This window comes from Erpetoichthys calabaricus, chromosome 4 (genome assembly GCF_900747795.2).
Source record: "Erpetoichthys calabaricus chromosome 4, fErpCal1.3, whole genome shotgun sequence".
NCBI lineage: Eukaryota > Metazoa > Chordata > Cladistia > Polypteriformes > Polypteridae > Erpetoichthys > Erpetoichthys calabaricus.
In genome coordinates this window covers 293,711,232-293,726,427 of record NC_041397.2, presented here as the reverse complement: position 1 = coordinate 293,726,427, position 15,196 = coordinate 293,711,232, and the positions used below count along the sequence as shown (strand labels likewise).

Here is a 15,196-nt window from a genome sequence, read left to right as displayed (position 1 = left end):
GAACAACTCCCAAAACAACCTTGTAGGGAAAAAATGGAAGAAACCTTGGGAAAGGCAGTTCAAAGAGAGACCCCTTTCCAGGTAGGTTGGGCATGCAGTGGGTGTAAATACAATACGATACACAGAACAGAACACAAGTAATCCTCAATACAGTATAAAAATAAAAATATTACAAGTACAGAGCAGAATTTAACAGTAGATGATATCACATAATAGGATTTGGATTTGTTTAGAGTCCTGGAGACCTCATCCATCAAGCTGTCTCCCCCCTATTGGCCATTTCACAGCTGGGCCAGCCAATTCAATGAAAGGATGTGAGGTGGACATGTGTGTGACATCCCCAGTTATTTCAGTCATTTTTATTTTATTACAGTTCCAAATATCTCAAGGCACACCAACGAGCCTGTTGATCTGTCATTTGTTAATATTAATTAAAACCTGGACATTTATTTATTTATGCAGGTCTCATGGATTTGGAATCTTGACTTTGAATCCTGCATGTTCTTTGTCGGTGTAGAGTTTGCATATTCTCGACATGACAGAAGGAGTGATGTTATGAGTGTTCTGATTAGATACATTTAAAGGAAAACAGTTAAGAACTGTGTGACACTCTACCGAAAAGTCCTAAAGTTGTGTATTTCAATGGTATGGTCAATCATCATAAAAAGATTTGCACAAACCTATTAGAACTGATGGCATAATAACTGATTGTATGCTTTAAGTGTTGCCATCTTGTGAGTCTAGCGTCCTGGGTTTGAATCCCACGCATGAATGTTGCTCTTGTGCAGTTCACATGTTACCCCCATGCCTACTTTTTCCTCTGGGTACTCTGGTTTTAACACCCCCCATTCCTAAACACCTTACTGATTAGGCATACTGGCGATTCCAACCTGACCCAGTGTGATGGTGGATGTGCATGGGAGTGGGCCTTGAGGTAGACTGATACCCCATCCCGGGCTATGTCCTACCTTGTACTCAGTTTCCTACATTGCACTCCCATCCATCCATCCATTTTCCAACCCGCTGAATCTGAACATAGGCTGCTGGAGTCAATCCCAGCCAACACAGGGCACAAGGCAGGAACCAATCCCGGGCAGGGTGCCAACCCACCACAGGACACACACAAACACACCCACACACCAAGCACACACCAGGGCCAATTTAGAATCGCCAATCCATCTAATCTGAATGTCTTTAGACTGTGGGAGGAAACCGGAGCGCCCGGAGGAAACCCACGCAGACACGGGGAGAACATGCAAACTCTACACAGGGAGGACCCGGGAAGCGAACCCGGGTACATTGCACTCCCTTAAGCCTGAATTGTTATAAGTGGGATTTATAAATGCACATGATGTATTTTGTGTTGTTTTTATTGTGTTCATGTGAACCATTGTCACAAACATGGCAAAAAAGGGTGAAAGGCCTACTAAAAGTTTCACAAAGCAGGCCAATACCCTTCATCCGCATTCCCAGATGTGGCCTTGTCAACAATCCCCCAACCACCACAGGTAGGCTCTGACTTGCACAGGCCTAAAAATGGAGTTCTGGCTTTTGCAGTTCAAAGTACACTTCCAGCTTCACAATTGCCTTCCTTGGAAAAAATCAAGTTTAGAAGATGGATGGCTAGATAGATGTTCCAAAAATACACAAAGATACCCCTTTAAGGATAGGAAAGGCATAAAACATTGGTCTTGAGAACAGGGCCACGAAAGAATCATTTACAAATGAATATCTTATTTTATATTTAACAAAAAATTAACAAAAAACAAAACTGTGCAATGGAAAGCTAATAAGTCCAATCCATAATTCAGGAGCAAAATATCCAGAAAATCCAAAGAAAACAATACTTAGAAGATGGAACTCCAACACTCATTGAACCTCTTCTGAGACCATCTCCTCCATCTGAATATAAAGGTGGAGGGCAGTCCCAGCAACAGTGACGTCAGGGGTACCTGGGGTACCACCCACAGAACACAAGGAAATACATCAATATTAAATAAACATAACAATCTTAACAAAAAGTACATGATAAAAGAGCATGAAACTAATAATTAAAACAATTAAACAGAAAATAAACATTAACCAGGGAACAAACTGTGGCTGTAACATAACTGATGTCAGCCACTGCAACATCTCCATCTTTTCAATCAAAGAGGTGTTTCTCAGGGGTCAGTGCTGGCTCCGCTGCTCTTTTTAATATACATAAATGATCTGGACAGGAATATAATCAATAAGCTGGTTAAGTCTGCAGATGATACCAAGCTAGGTGGAAAGGCAGAGAATAGAGAATCCATTGGGACTTGGACAGCGTACAGGCTCATGCAGATTTGTGGGAGATAACACTTATTGTAAGTAAATGTAAAGTATTACATAGAGGAGGTAAAATATTAGATTTGAATAAACAATGGGAGGTCTGAATCTTAAAAGTACCCCTTATGTGAAGGACCTTGGAGTCATAGTGGACTCATCACTGTCTATCTCCATCAAAACTGAGGACAGAAGTAATCAAGAAAGGCTAAAAGGGTGCCAGATTATACAGCACAAAATGTGGAGCACATAATGCACTAGCGAGGTCTCACCGGACTACTGTGTTTAGTTACAAAAAAGACATAACAGCACTAGGGTAAGGCCAGAGACAATGTGGTATGAGCTATGAGAAGAGACTGAAGGAGATGAAGCTTTTCACTTTAAGGAAGCGGAAATTAGGAGGGGACACAGCTGAAATGTTTCAAATTATGACATGAATTATTACACTGGATGTCAGGGGTTGGGTGGCGCAGTGGTAGCGCTGCTGCCTCACAGTTAGGAGACCTGGGTTCACTTCCCGGGTTCTCCCTGCATGGAGCTTGCATGTTCTCTGCGTGGGTTTCCTCCAGGTGCTCCGGTTTCCTCCCACAGTCCAAAGACATGCAGGTCAGGTACCTTGGCGATTCTAAATTGTAGTGTATTCTTGATGTATGGGTGTGTATGTTGTGTGTATGTGCTGGCACCCTGCCAGGGGTTTGTTTCCTGCCTTGCACCCTGTGTTGGCTGGGATTGGCTCCAGCAGACCCCCGTGACCCTGTAGTTAGGATATAGCGGGTTGGAAAATGGATGGATGGATAGATGTCAGGGGTTCCTTGAAAAAATAAATTCTACAACAAGAACATGGGGACCCAGTTAGAAAAACTTTTGCATAAACGTTAGAAAGGTTTCCTTAATGCAAGGAATTGTAGACGCAACGAGCAGATGACCAAATAGTGTGGTGAAGAGCAGGACTTGAGATGGTGATGGAGAGATCTATTATAGAGTCCCTTTTCTATCTATCTATCTATCTATCTATCTATCTATCTATCTATCTATCTATCTATCTATCTATCTATCTATCTATCTATCTATCTATCTATCTATCTATCTATCTATCTATCTATCTATCTATCTATCTAGTGCCTTATGCTATCTATCTATCTATCTATCTATCTATCTATCTATCTATCTATCTATCTATCTATCTATCTATCTATCTATCTATCTATCTATCTATCTATCTATCTATCTATATAGTGCCTTATGCTATCTATCTATCTATCTATCTATCTATCTATCTATCTATCTATCTATCTATCTATCTATCTATCTATCTATCTATCTATCTATCTATCTATCTATCTATCTATCTATCTATCTATCTATCTATCTATCTATCTATCTATCTTTGACTGAGGTCAGGCCATCAGCAGGTACAAGCGGTACAGTTGGGTCCCTTGAATTGTAGTCAGTGGTGTTGAGTGAGAAAAGGGGGAAAATCCAAATGCATTCCCAAGGTGACCCTGTTTTCAGGCTTTAGGTCTCTGACTGATGTCTGCCCACCTGATTAGTAAAATCCAGAAACTGGTCAACTGTAGTCTGGGGCTGCTACGTGTTTTAAAAGACCCTGTGAAGTCAGAGTCTTCCTTTTTAGATTTGAATCATTATTTTTTTCCAAAAAACTTTCTAAGGCAAGGACGACTGCAGGCCACTTTCATGCAATCTACAATGGAATTTTGGGGAATGAGGGGCTCTACCGATCACCATTCCAAACACCATTATTTCTTGCACCTTGGCTCATCCACTCTTTCTGGACACCTAAAAATATGTAGTGTCCTTACATACTTGTAAATCAAGATGACTTGCATCAATTGAATTCTGCAGTTTCACCTTCACAGTCCACTGTGGCTCGCCATCATCTTTATCATGCGCGCACAGACGTACCCGTTTAAAGAGTGATGGGCTGAGAGTAGCTTGGGATTTCATTAAGTGGAGAAACTAGTCAAAGCCGACTTTCCAATAATCAAATAAGAGATGATGAGGTCTAGACTGAAATGCTATAATTGTACAAGCGGATTTATTATACCACAAAGTCCAATTCAGATATAATTGCACAGCTGGAGATTTTATACAGTCATATTTATCTTAAGAAACAGCACGCTGAAACCTCATTAGCTCACGGGAGGGAAATTAAAATGTATGATTATCACACATGGTTAAATTTACAATACGCAGTCTCCACTGGAAAAATCACAATGAATTTTATAATGAAAATATTATATTGAATATATTGTGTGCTTTACTAGTCCTATACTATTATTTATTGTTATTTCTATTATTATTTTCTTTTTTGGCAATCTGTACTAATCACATCTTTCCAATTGAATATTGCAGGAAGCTGCCGCTGAAAGAGGAAAACGGAAAAGAGGTCTTGAAGCCAGAATCCATTGAGGTCAAGGTTCATAGTGACAACAGCATCCAGACAAAGGAAGACAACTGCAAAGCATAATGGAAAATCCACAGTAATACCAGAACATTCATAGCAAGCTACCCCGTGACCAAAACCAAGAGTGGGAAAGAGAGAAAAGAAAAAAAAATTCTAAATTATACAAGACGTGAACTCGGAAATAGGGCAACTAAGCCAATGTGTAAATATATATGGAGAAAGACCACTAAGTATAATTTTATGTTAATAGCTAATCCTGTGGAGATGCTTCAGGTCTGCAGTGGCAGCTGTACAGAAAAGGTTTTTAAGCCCTGACCGTCTGCTTTTGTATTTTTACTTCTTCTTTACGACACACAAGCATACTGACTCCCAGTTGATTCAGAAGGTGGTCTGCTCGAGCTACATATTCCCAGCCGTATTTCATAGCTCCCTTTTAAAAACCAGTACACCCATTGCATTTTAATTAGTGATTGAAAGGCTCATCTTTTTTATTTTTTGGAAAGTGTGAGAAGACACTTGATTTTCCTGTTTTTAAGTTTTACTGTGTGCCCATGGCTTTAAAAAAAAATGGAGATAAGCAAAAATGGGACTCATCCACTTCCCGATTCGTTTGGAAACGTGAATGTTGGAAAGGTGTATGGTTGTAAAATTTTGGCTTAGTGGTACTATTTATTTTCAGTGTGCAATGGGGCAGCGTGCATTCACTTTCTCACGCATGACGCCTCCTTGATGTTTGGTTGAGTGTCACCTGCACCTTTACATTAGGGGTATAAACCTTACGAAACAGATTCATTTCCACTTGTCCAATATTTCACTCAATTTGTCTATTTCGGGTAGTGGCATTGAACTGATCCGTGTTACACTATGCCAGCGTTACCTGGAGCTGGCAGCAGCAGCAGCAGCATCCCCAACAGATCTTGCAGAACAGTGATGCGTATGACGAGCTGTACGCCATACAGGCCCAGCGTTTCTTCACGGCATTACTTGACAAGGCACGCAAGTGGTGTCGCAATTATATGGTTTACACGTGTCACATTGTTGGTAGGGGGAAACTCTTCATTTTTAAGAGACGCAACGTGAAATCTACAGGAATCTTGTTTCAGTCGAAAAAAAGCGCTTGGCTTTCCGAAAATGGCACTTTTGCTTTGCCAAGGAATGCTTTGGAAGAGATCCAGCAATACAAATCTATGGATACCCCAGCAAGCCCCCCTTTGAGGGGGGGGGACAAAAAAAAAAAAAAAAAGAACTGCATGACTGTCCTACTTTGTTTGTTGGTTGTACTGCATTGCATTTCTGTGACGAATGACCCTTTTACACAGTACAAAATGGGGGCACTTTACTAATCATCTAACATTGTAGTACCACGTTTGTGTCCACCCTAGTGTGACGAAATGTCATTTAAATAAAAAAAAAGTTCTTCAAAAGTGAAAATGTGTGCCTAAATGAATAACTAAGCAACGTGTTCAGAGCTTCTCAAGGCTGACCTGAAATTCATTTTGTATTGGAGCAGTTCTTCAGTTGTATCGCACCTTTCTCTGAAAGCTTATGTTTAATTAAGAAAAAAAAAATAGAAAAACATTGATTTAGATTCTTATAAATTGCTCTGTTGGTTTAACCCTCATTATAGGAGTTTAGCCAGGTAGTTTCTGGTCCTGCCTACTACACTTCTTCTAGTTTGTACCGCTCAGTTTGTGGGTATCGGGGCAGGGTGAGCTGAGCTTTTAACATTGGCTTTCTTTAACACTGGGCCCTTTGCACTACATGCTGTCCTGTTGGCCACTTAAGAGTACGTTATGCTAATACACTGTGGGGTGAACTGAAAAAGTGCCATAATATTTGATTTTGATTTGATATACTGGTCAGAAATATACACAGTTCCTTAAGATTGTCTCACATTTTGGGCCATTGGGTCCCCTTCAAAGTAATTGTGTCTTACACCTTAACCAATTCTTTATGCTTTCTGCTCCTTGGTCACACCCCAAGCAGACAACCGGCACCAAAGTGCCTCCATTTAACCCCTTCACCAGTCACTTACCTCTCGTAGGCGTTCTACACTCACTCAAGTAACACGCTATAAAGCCAAGTTTTCTTTTGCATACCTTTCGGAATGGTTGCCCCTAATATTTTTATGTGATTTCACCATTGTGAAACACAAAGATCACTAAAATGAGATACTGTAGTATTATAAAGTTCTTGGGATGGAGTATTGCTAAGGGTTTTTCCAGACCAGTGGAACCGCTTGTCTGCTTTCTCGGCCGTTCTAATCTCTCTTTCTGGCTCTCATCTGCCTCATGCACTGCCTGCTTGCACACTCACGCCCCTCTTTTAGGAGCAAAGGCATCACCATCTGCCTCACTTTCCCCAAATGCTCAATCCAATCCAAGCCAGGATCCTTGCTGGTGGCTACATACCCAGGCCAATGGAGTATAACTGCGGAGAAGAGCTTCCAAAGTGCTCTCTACAACAACAACATTTATTTCTATAAAACATTTTCATACAAATGATGTAGCTCAAAGTGCTTTACAAGATGAAGAAAGAAAAGTAAAATAAAAAGTTAAAATAAGATTATGCAATACTAAATAGCAAAGAATAAAGTAAGGTCCGATGGCCGAGAGGACAGAAAAAATCAAACAAACAAAAATAAACGCCTCAGGGCTGGAGAAACAAAACAAAATCTGCAGGGGTTCCAAGGCCTCTAGATGTACTCCACCACCACACTTTGAACTACAATAAATTCCCCCCATTGCTTTTGAACATGGAGAAAAAGGTTGCAAAATGAGAAGAAAATATATGAACTAGTGGTACAAATTTAGCTGGTTGTGAAACATCACTTTATGAGAAACGAAAATCTAAGTTTTGTTGCAAATTCAGTTTTGTGCAAATCATTTCGCTTGTCACAACTTCACCCGCACTGCAAAAAATAAACATGCATAAACTATAAAAAATTTTAAAACAACCTTAAAAAGGGAGTTGTTTTGCTTTTATGTAGCAAAAAAAATCCACCTTTGGGGTAAGTAAAATTTACATGACATAATTCTCTAAAAATTCTTAAGTAGAAATTTCTTGAATCTTACAATAACGAGCACAAGATTTAATGGCTTGATATTTCATACTGGGATTAATAAAGTCTTTCTAATCTAATCTAATCTAAAATGTTTCACTTGTTTAGGTTTCATTCTTTGCAGTATGGAATATGCTCTTCTCATTACCTCTCAGTTTATGGAGTTCCATAACTGTATCATATATATATATACTTGTCCATTATGGTCAGTAGTCATCTTCAAACCCAAATAATTCCAAACAAATAACTTCACCTTTGTGACATTTTTAATAATCGTTCTCATTTTTCATGCAGCTACCAACTGATTTCTTGCCATTAATAATCTTCCCGACTTCAAACTCCATGACATTATGAGGGTAAGGTCCTTTTGAACATCAACCCATCACAACGTCTGGGATCACGTCCAATACCTGTGGAATTACTTTTTGAACAGGGTCTCCATTTGAACCATGGTTAGAGTTCCTTCTAGTGGTTCCCAATTAGTTTTTAGTATTATATTCCCCTGGGTGAATGAACCTAATATAAATTAAATTTATATGTAGACGAGTTTGCCCATGCCACGCTACCCCTTGTGGGCAGCACTCGCCACTACCCTAACCAATTCCTATATATACATTTTGGCTGGGTGCAGGAATGACAGGTTCACACAAGGCTAAAAGTTGGGACGTCTCATTTAATCAACTGAAATGTCCAACAAAAGGAACACCTCTTGGCGTTATGCTTCATGCCCTTAAATACAATAAACTTAAACAAAATAAACCGCAGAATTTAGGGTCTATCACAGGAGCTCCATCTGGCGGGTCGCTCTGGTCACAGAAGTCTCATCCTTCTGGGCAGCCAGGTTTCTGAAAGATGGTGAACCGGAAGGGGTGTGGCTAAGTGCCCTAACTGGGTGGTTTCTTGGTGCTGTGGGGAGAGAAGGCGACAGCAACCCCTCTCGTCCCAGGGGGTTATTAAATTACCTTGATCAATCCTGTGAGGAGATTTTCTGATGCACATGTGTGACAACATATCTAATGGCCAAAAGAGGAACAACAAGTTGAAGAGAATGAATGTTGGGGAGCCAAACTGCTGAGGCACTTTTTATCCATCTAAAAGAACAAGAAAAACAACATTCATTTCTATAGCAAATGTTTATACAAAGAATGAAGGCAAAAGTTCTTTACAAGATGTCAAAGAGAAGAGAAAGTTACATGAAAAGAAAAAAAATAAGATTAGATGAGAATATGAATGAATAAGTAACAAAGAAAAAGTAAATAAAATAAATAAATCCATCCGATCTTATAAAACATAGCTATATAATTAGAAAAACAAACAGGTGCTCTGTGGTGGAAGCACACTTTGAAATAAACAAAGTAGAAAGCCCATTAAACTCTTGTCTTGTCTAAAAAAGGTCACAAGGTTGGAGCTCCATGCTGCAGGGTGCTCTGATCACAGACTGACGTCTCCTCTGGCTGCCTTGAGACTTATAGGCAGGCGACTGGAAGGGGCGGAGCCAGCTGACCTCACTGGGTGACCTATCAGTACCGTGAAAGGAATGGAAAAGGGCAAAATTAGCACTGGTGCCCACCTTCTTCTCCCTGTGTGGTATTACTTACCTAAGATGAGTCTGGAGGATAATCCTCAGACATGCATCACAATATATACTCTTTATAAACACACACATTATTATACACAAACTTACAGAGTTGCTTTCAAAATTATTGAGACTCTAGAAGTTTTTAAATGTCACAGAATTACAAATGAAATTCAGCTGATCAGGAAGGGAAATTTAAAGAAAAACTTTTCAGTCAAAAATTGAAACATTCGTAGCATGTATAAATTTACTGATCTATGTATCTATAGATGAAACTTTATACCATGAAAAAAATAAACAAATAAAACTCTAACTCTAATAAATAACCCTAACCCCTGACATCGCTTTTAAATTATCTGATTACTCCCCTGAAGGAACACAACAGAATAAGGCCTGCATAATTAGTGTGATTTCAGAATTTGAATAAGAAATCACCACCAAGTATGTTTTATTTTTTCTTGCACATTGGCTCTCTCTTACTGTAATATATGTATGTTTGGATAGATAGATAGATAGATAGATAGATAGATAGATAGATAGATAGATAGATAGATAGATAGATAGATAGATAGATAGATAGATAGATAGATAGATAGATAGATAGATAGATAGATAGATAGATAGATAGATCTCGGCATGCCCTGCAGGAATCAGTGGTGCCACAGCCACCCAGGAAGGCTGTCCTCTAGTGTCCCAGGGGAGGTAGTGCCTTAGAGATGCTCTCTCCCCAGTCTTTCCATCCTGCTGGTGTCCCAGCCAGGTAATGGCCGAGGTCGCCCATCACAATAGATAGATAGATAGATAGATAGATAGATAGATAGATAGATAGATAGATAGATAGATAGATAGATAGATAGATAGATAGATAGATAGATAGATAGATAGATATTTGTCCCCAAGGTGAAGTTTGCTTTTTACAGATCTCTTTAAATAAATAACTACATTAATAGATAGGTAAATAAATACACACACACACACACGCGCTATGAAAACATTTAGATAGATAGAAATGATTAGACTCAACATACTCAGAAAGGTTTGGGGCAGCCACCTGTATAATTTCCCTGGCTGGAAATGGGTTTCGGAAATAGCACTGATGTGCATCAGTTGGAGTCTGCAACTGAACTGTTGAAAGGTTGAAAATGTGGTGGCTTTAAATGCCAAGACCGGAAGTGATGTCATGAATCGGAAGTGATGTGCTTCTGGGAGCCAGAACCGGAAATGACGTCTTCAAGGTCGAATCAGATAGGTTTTCCCATGTTTGGTCTGCAGAGACAACAGAAGAAGGTTTAGTGCACCCTGTCACCCCCTGGTCAGGCTTGGAATTACCTTCACTTGGTCCATACAGCTCCCTCCTACTCGTACATGTGTGATAGATAGATAGATAGATAGATAGATAGATAGATAGATAGATAGATAGATAGATAGATAGATAGATAGATAGATAGATAGATAGATAGATAGATAGATGTGAAAGGCTCTATAGATAGATAGATAGATAGATAGATAGATAGATAGATAGATACAGTGGTGTGAAAAACTATTTGCCCCCTTCCTGATTTCTTATTCTTTTGCATGTTTGTCACACAAAATGTTTCTGATCATCAAACACATTTAACCATTAGTCAAATATAACACAAGTAAACACAAAATGCAGTTTGTAAATGGTGGTTTTTATTATTTAGGGAGAAAAAAAAAATCCAAACCTACATGGCCCTGTGTGAAAAAGTAATTGCCCCCTGAACCTAATAACTGGTTGGGCCACCCTTAGCAGCAATAACTGCAATCAAGCGTTTGCGATAACTTGCAATGAGTCTTTTACAGCGCTCTGGAGGAATTTTGGCCCACTCATCTTTGCAAAATTGTTGTAATTCAGCTTTATTTGAGGGTTTTCTAGCATGAACCACCTTTTAAGGTCATGCCATAGCATCTCAATTGGATTCAGGTCAGGACTTTGACTAGGCCACTCCAAAGTCTTCATTTTGTTTTTCTTCAGCCATTCAGAGGTGGATTTGCTGGTGTGTTTTGGGTCATTGTCCTGTTGCAGCACCCAAGATCGCTTCAGCTTGAGTTGACGAACAGATGGCCGGACATTCTCCTTCAGGATTTTTTGGTAGACAGTAGAATTCATGGTTCCATCTATCACAGCAAGCCTTCCAGGTCCTGAAGCAGCAAAACAACCCCAGACCATCACACTACCACCACCATATTTTACTGTTGGTATGATGTTCTTTTTCTGAAATGCTGTGTTCCTTTTACGCCAGATGTAACGGGACATTTGCCTTCCAAAAAGTTCAACTTTTGTCTCATCAGTCCACAAGGTATTTTCCCAAAAGTCTTGGCAATCATTGAGATGTTTCTTAGCAAAATTGAGACGAGCCCTAATGTTCTTTTTGCTTAACAGTGGTTTGCGTCTTGGAAATCTGCCATGCAGGCCGTTTTTTGCCCAGTCTCTTTCTTATGGTGGAGTCGTGAACACTGACCTTAATTGAGGCAAGTGAGGCCTGCAGTTCTTTAGACGTTGTCCTGGGGTCTTTTGTGACCTCTCGGATGAGTCGTCTCTGCGCTCTTGGGGTAATTTTGGTCGGCCGGCCACTCCTGGGAAGGTTCACCACTGTTCCATGTTTTTGCCATTTGTGGATAATGGCTCTCACTGTGGTTCGCTGGAGTCCCAAAGCTTTAGAAATGGCTTTATAACCTTTACCAGACTGATAGATCTCAATTACTTCTGTTCTCATTTGTTCCTGAATTTCTTTGGATCTTGGCATGATGTCTAGCTTTTGAGGTGCTTTTGGTCTACTTCTCTGTGTCAGGCAGCTCCTATTTAAGTGATTTCTTGATTGAACCAGGTGTGGCAGTAATCAGGCCTGGGACTCATTGCAAGTTATCGCAAACGCTTGATTGCAGTTATTGCTGCTAAGGGTGGCACAACCAGTTATTAGGTTCAGGGGGCAATTACTTTTTCACACAGGGCCATGTAGGTTTGGATTTTTTTTCTCCCTAAATAATAAACACCATCATTTAAAAACTGCATTTTGTGTTTACTTGTGTTATATTTGACTAATGGTTAAATGTGCTTGATGATCAGAAACATTTTGTGTGACAAACATGCAAAAGAATAAGAAGTCAGGAAGGGGGCAAATAGTTTTTCACACCACTGTAGATAGATAGATAGATAGATAGATAGATAGATAGATAGATAGATAGATAGATAGATAGATAGATAGATAGATAGATAGATGTGAAAGGCTCTATAGATAGATAGATAGATAGATAGATAGATAGATAGATAGATAGATAGATAGATAGATAGATAGATAGATAGATAGATAGATAGATAGATAGAAATGAAAGGCAATATATGATAGATAGATAGATAGATAGATAGATAGATAGATAGATAGATAGATAGATAGATAGATAGATAGATAGATAGATAGATAGATAGATAGATAGATAGATAGATAGATAGATAGATAGATAGATAATACAAAATAACACAACGTTCTTAAACTTACTGAATTCAGGGCAGTGTGAAGCTTATCCCCTCAGCATTGGCTGCAAGGCAGGAACCATCCAAGTGCCACTCCATTCGAGGGTCTACACCCACTTTCAAGCTCTGTCCACACTAATGTGTTTTCATTAACAAAATGGAGGGAAAAAAATGATCTCCAACCATATCAGCATTTTCTCTGTCCTCATTCAAATGACTATAAATGCACATGAAATAAGTGTTGAAGTAAAACAAAAGTCTTAAAAATTTAGCTCACACATTCTAGGATTTATTTATAATTCTATAAGAACTGAGACATTGGACAGGATCCTGATGTAATGCCAAGGTACCTGCCTTTTTCTCAGAGCACTGACCCTTTTATATTGTATGTTTTACCATGGCACAATGCCACAGTGGCATGATTCTATGAAAGTCCATTACACGTTAAGCCAGCGGGTTTGCCACATCTGCTAAATGCCCCTTTCTAATATTATTTGTCTGTGCCATCTCAAAGGTCTGTGCTGTGCCAGCTACTACAAAGTCAGCTAAGAACAAGATATATTGTCTACATTGGGCAAGTGTGCATTAACGAAAAAATACCTTAAAGTGTGGTAGTTCTGCCAACCATAGGTTTCATGGTAAAACTGTAGTGAATGGTAAATTATTTGCCTTTTCCAAATGTATGGTGCCTTCAAAATGAACAAAACTCAATTTAGATGCATACTGGTAACCAACACAACAAGCGTCATTGAAAGCTACTCTTCTGTGTTTGCTAAATTAGAATATGGTTTTCTTCTGTGAAGGGTGACCAATCAGGGAATGAGACATTGCATGGAGAAGTAACCAATCAGAGAAGGGCCACATAATAAGCACAAATCAATCAGAGTGCGATTTTCACCCGTCCATATTAAAATGTTAAGGCTGCATTTTTCAATAGTATACGTCTCTGGAGAGCATATTCAGAAGTCTCCATTTTTGGGGTTTAAATACGCTAGGGTAACGTGGATTACAGGTGAAAATGGAGACTAATGTCTGTGTTTTTTAAAGAAAAATGTAGCAGTGTGATCAGGGGCTAAAATGAGTCCATTTTGAATCACTAATTAACCTAATAGAAATCTTTAGAATTGAGTCAAGAAGTGAAAGTATCTCGAGCAGAACCCATACAGACACGGGGCCTTACAGTTATCCTCTGATATCATGCAAAATCCCTTTCTGAAAAAAAGAAAACTAATTGAAAAAGCTAAATGCAAAATGCTCTGAGCTTGGTAGGGAAAAATAATCCATCCATCCATCCATCCATCCATTATCCAACCCGCTATATCCTAACACAGAGTCACGGGGGTCTGCTGGAGCCAATCCCAGCCAACACAGTGCGCAAGGCAGGAAACAAGCCCTGGGCAGGGTGCCAGTCCACCACAGGGCACACACACACACACACCAAGCACACACTAGGGACAATTTAGAATCGCCAATCCACCTAACCTGCATGTCTTTGGACTGTGGGAGGAAACCGGAGTGCCCGGAGGAAACCCACGCAGACACGGGGAGGACATGCAAACTCCACGCAGGGAGGCGAACCCAGGTCTCCTAACTGTGAGACAGCAGTGCTGCCACTGCGCCCCCATTCCACATGGAAAAATAATCTTTCATTTAAATTTCTAAGGTAAGTATTCGTTTTCAGATAATTATTACGGAATGTGAGGTGGTTTGCCATTTTTATGTATGGCCACCACCTTTTCATGCCAAACTTTAAAGCTGGTCGGTTAAATTTATATAAATGTGTGTTTTGGAACAACAACTTTGGTGAGGCTCCAGAAAGAGCAGAAGCAATGAGATCCACTATAAAGTGGACAATGCTGATATGTAAAGTGGATACTGTCCCAGTCCCAGTTACCAGACAACGGGTGACAATTTGTCCAAAACGGCTTTCAAATTTCATACAGTATGTCTATCTCTTTCGTCAGTCTCATTTTTACGCTGACAACTTTTCTACACCTAAAGCAATTAAATTCTTAAGATGTAATATTTGTAATTATCATAATATATCATATGCCATTGTTTGCTCATCTGTGAAAGACAGACTCCTGTTTTTACACCTCTGTGGCTTAGTTAACTTGGTTTGCTGAAGTAATTTCTAGAATGTTCAGTCCCCTGCTCAGCATAACTCGATGAGATTTAATAATGTACTGATGAAAAAACACGTCCTTTTTACTTTCATTTGAAGAGGCCTGCCTGTTCCATAGCAGAGAGGATGCCTGACGTTTAACCACTTGGATCAAATCCCCTCCTGGTCAGTGGTAAGCCGGCCCTCGGATTAGGCGTGCATGACGAGAG

The 15,196-nt window shown here is 39.6% G+C and overlaps 1 protein-coding gene across 2 annotated transcripts in view; it reads left to right on the top strand.

The window, feature by feature from the left end:
* The window catches only part of LOC114651263 (neural cell adhesion molecule 2-like), a 1,104,951-nt gene extending 1,098,644 nt beyond the window's left edge, over positions 1–6,307 (top strand). For both annotated transcript variants that reach the window (XM_051927215.1, XM_051927216.1), the window contains one exon: positions 4,681–6,307. In XM_051927215.1, coding sequence (XP_051783175.1) covers positions 4,681–4,795 — 115 coding nt within the window. In that variant the 3' untranslated portion in view covers positions 4,796–6,307. The remainder of the gene's footprint in view (positions 1–4,680) is intronic.
* The last annotated feature ends 8,889 nt before the right edge of the window (positions 6,308–15,196 follow it).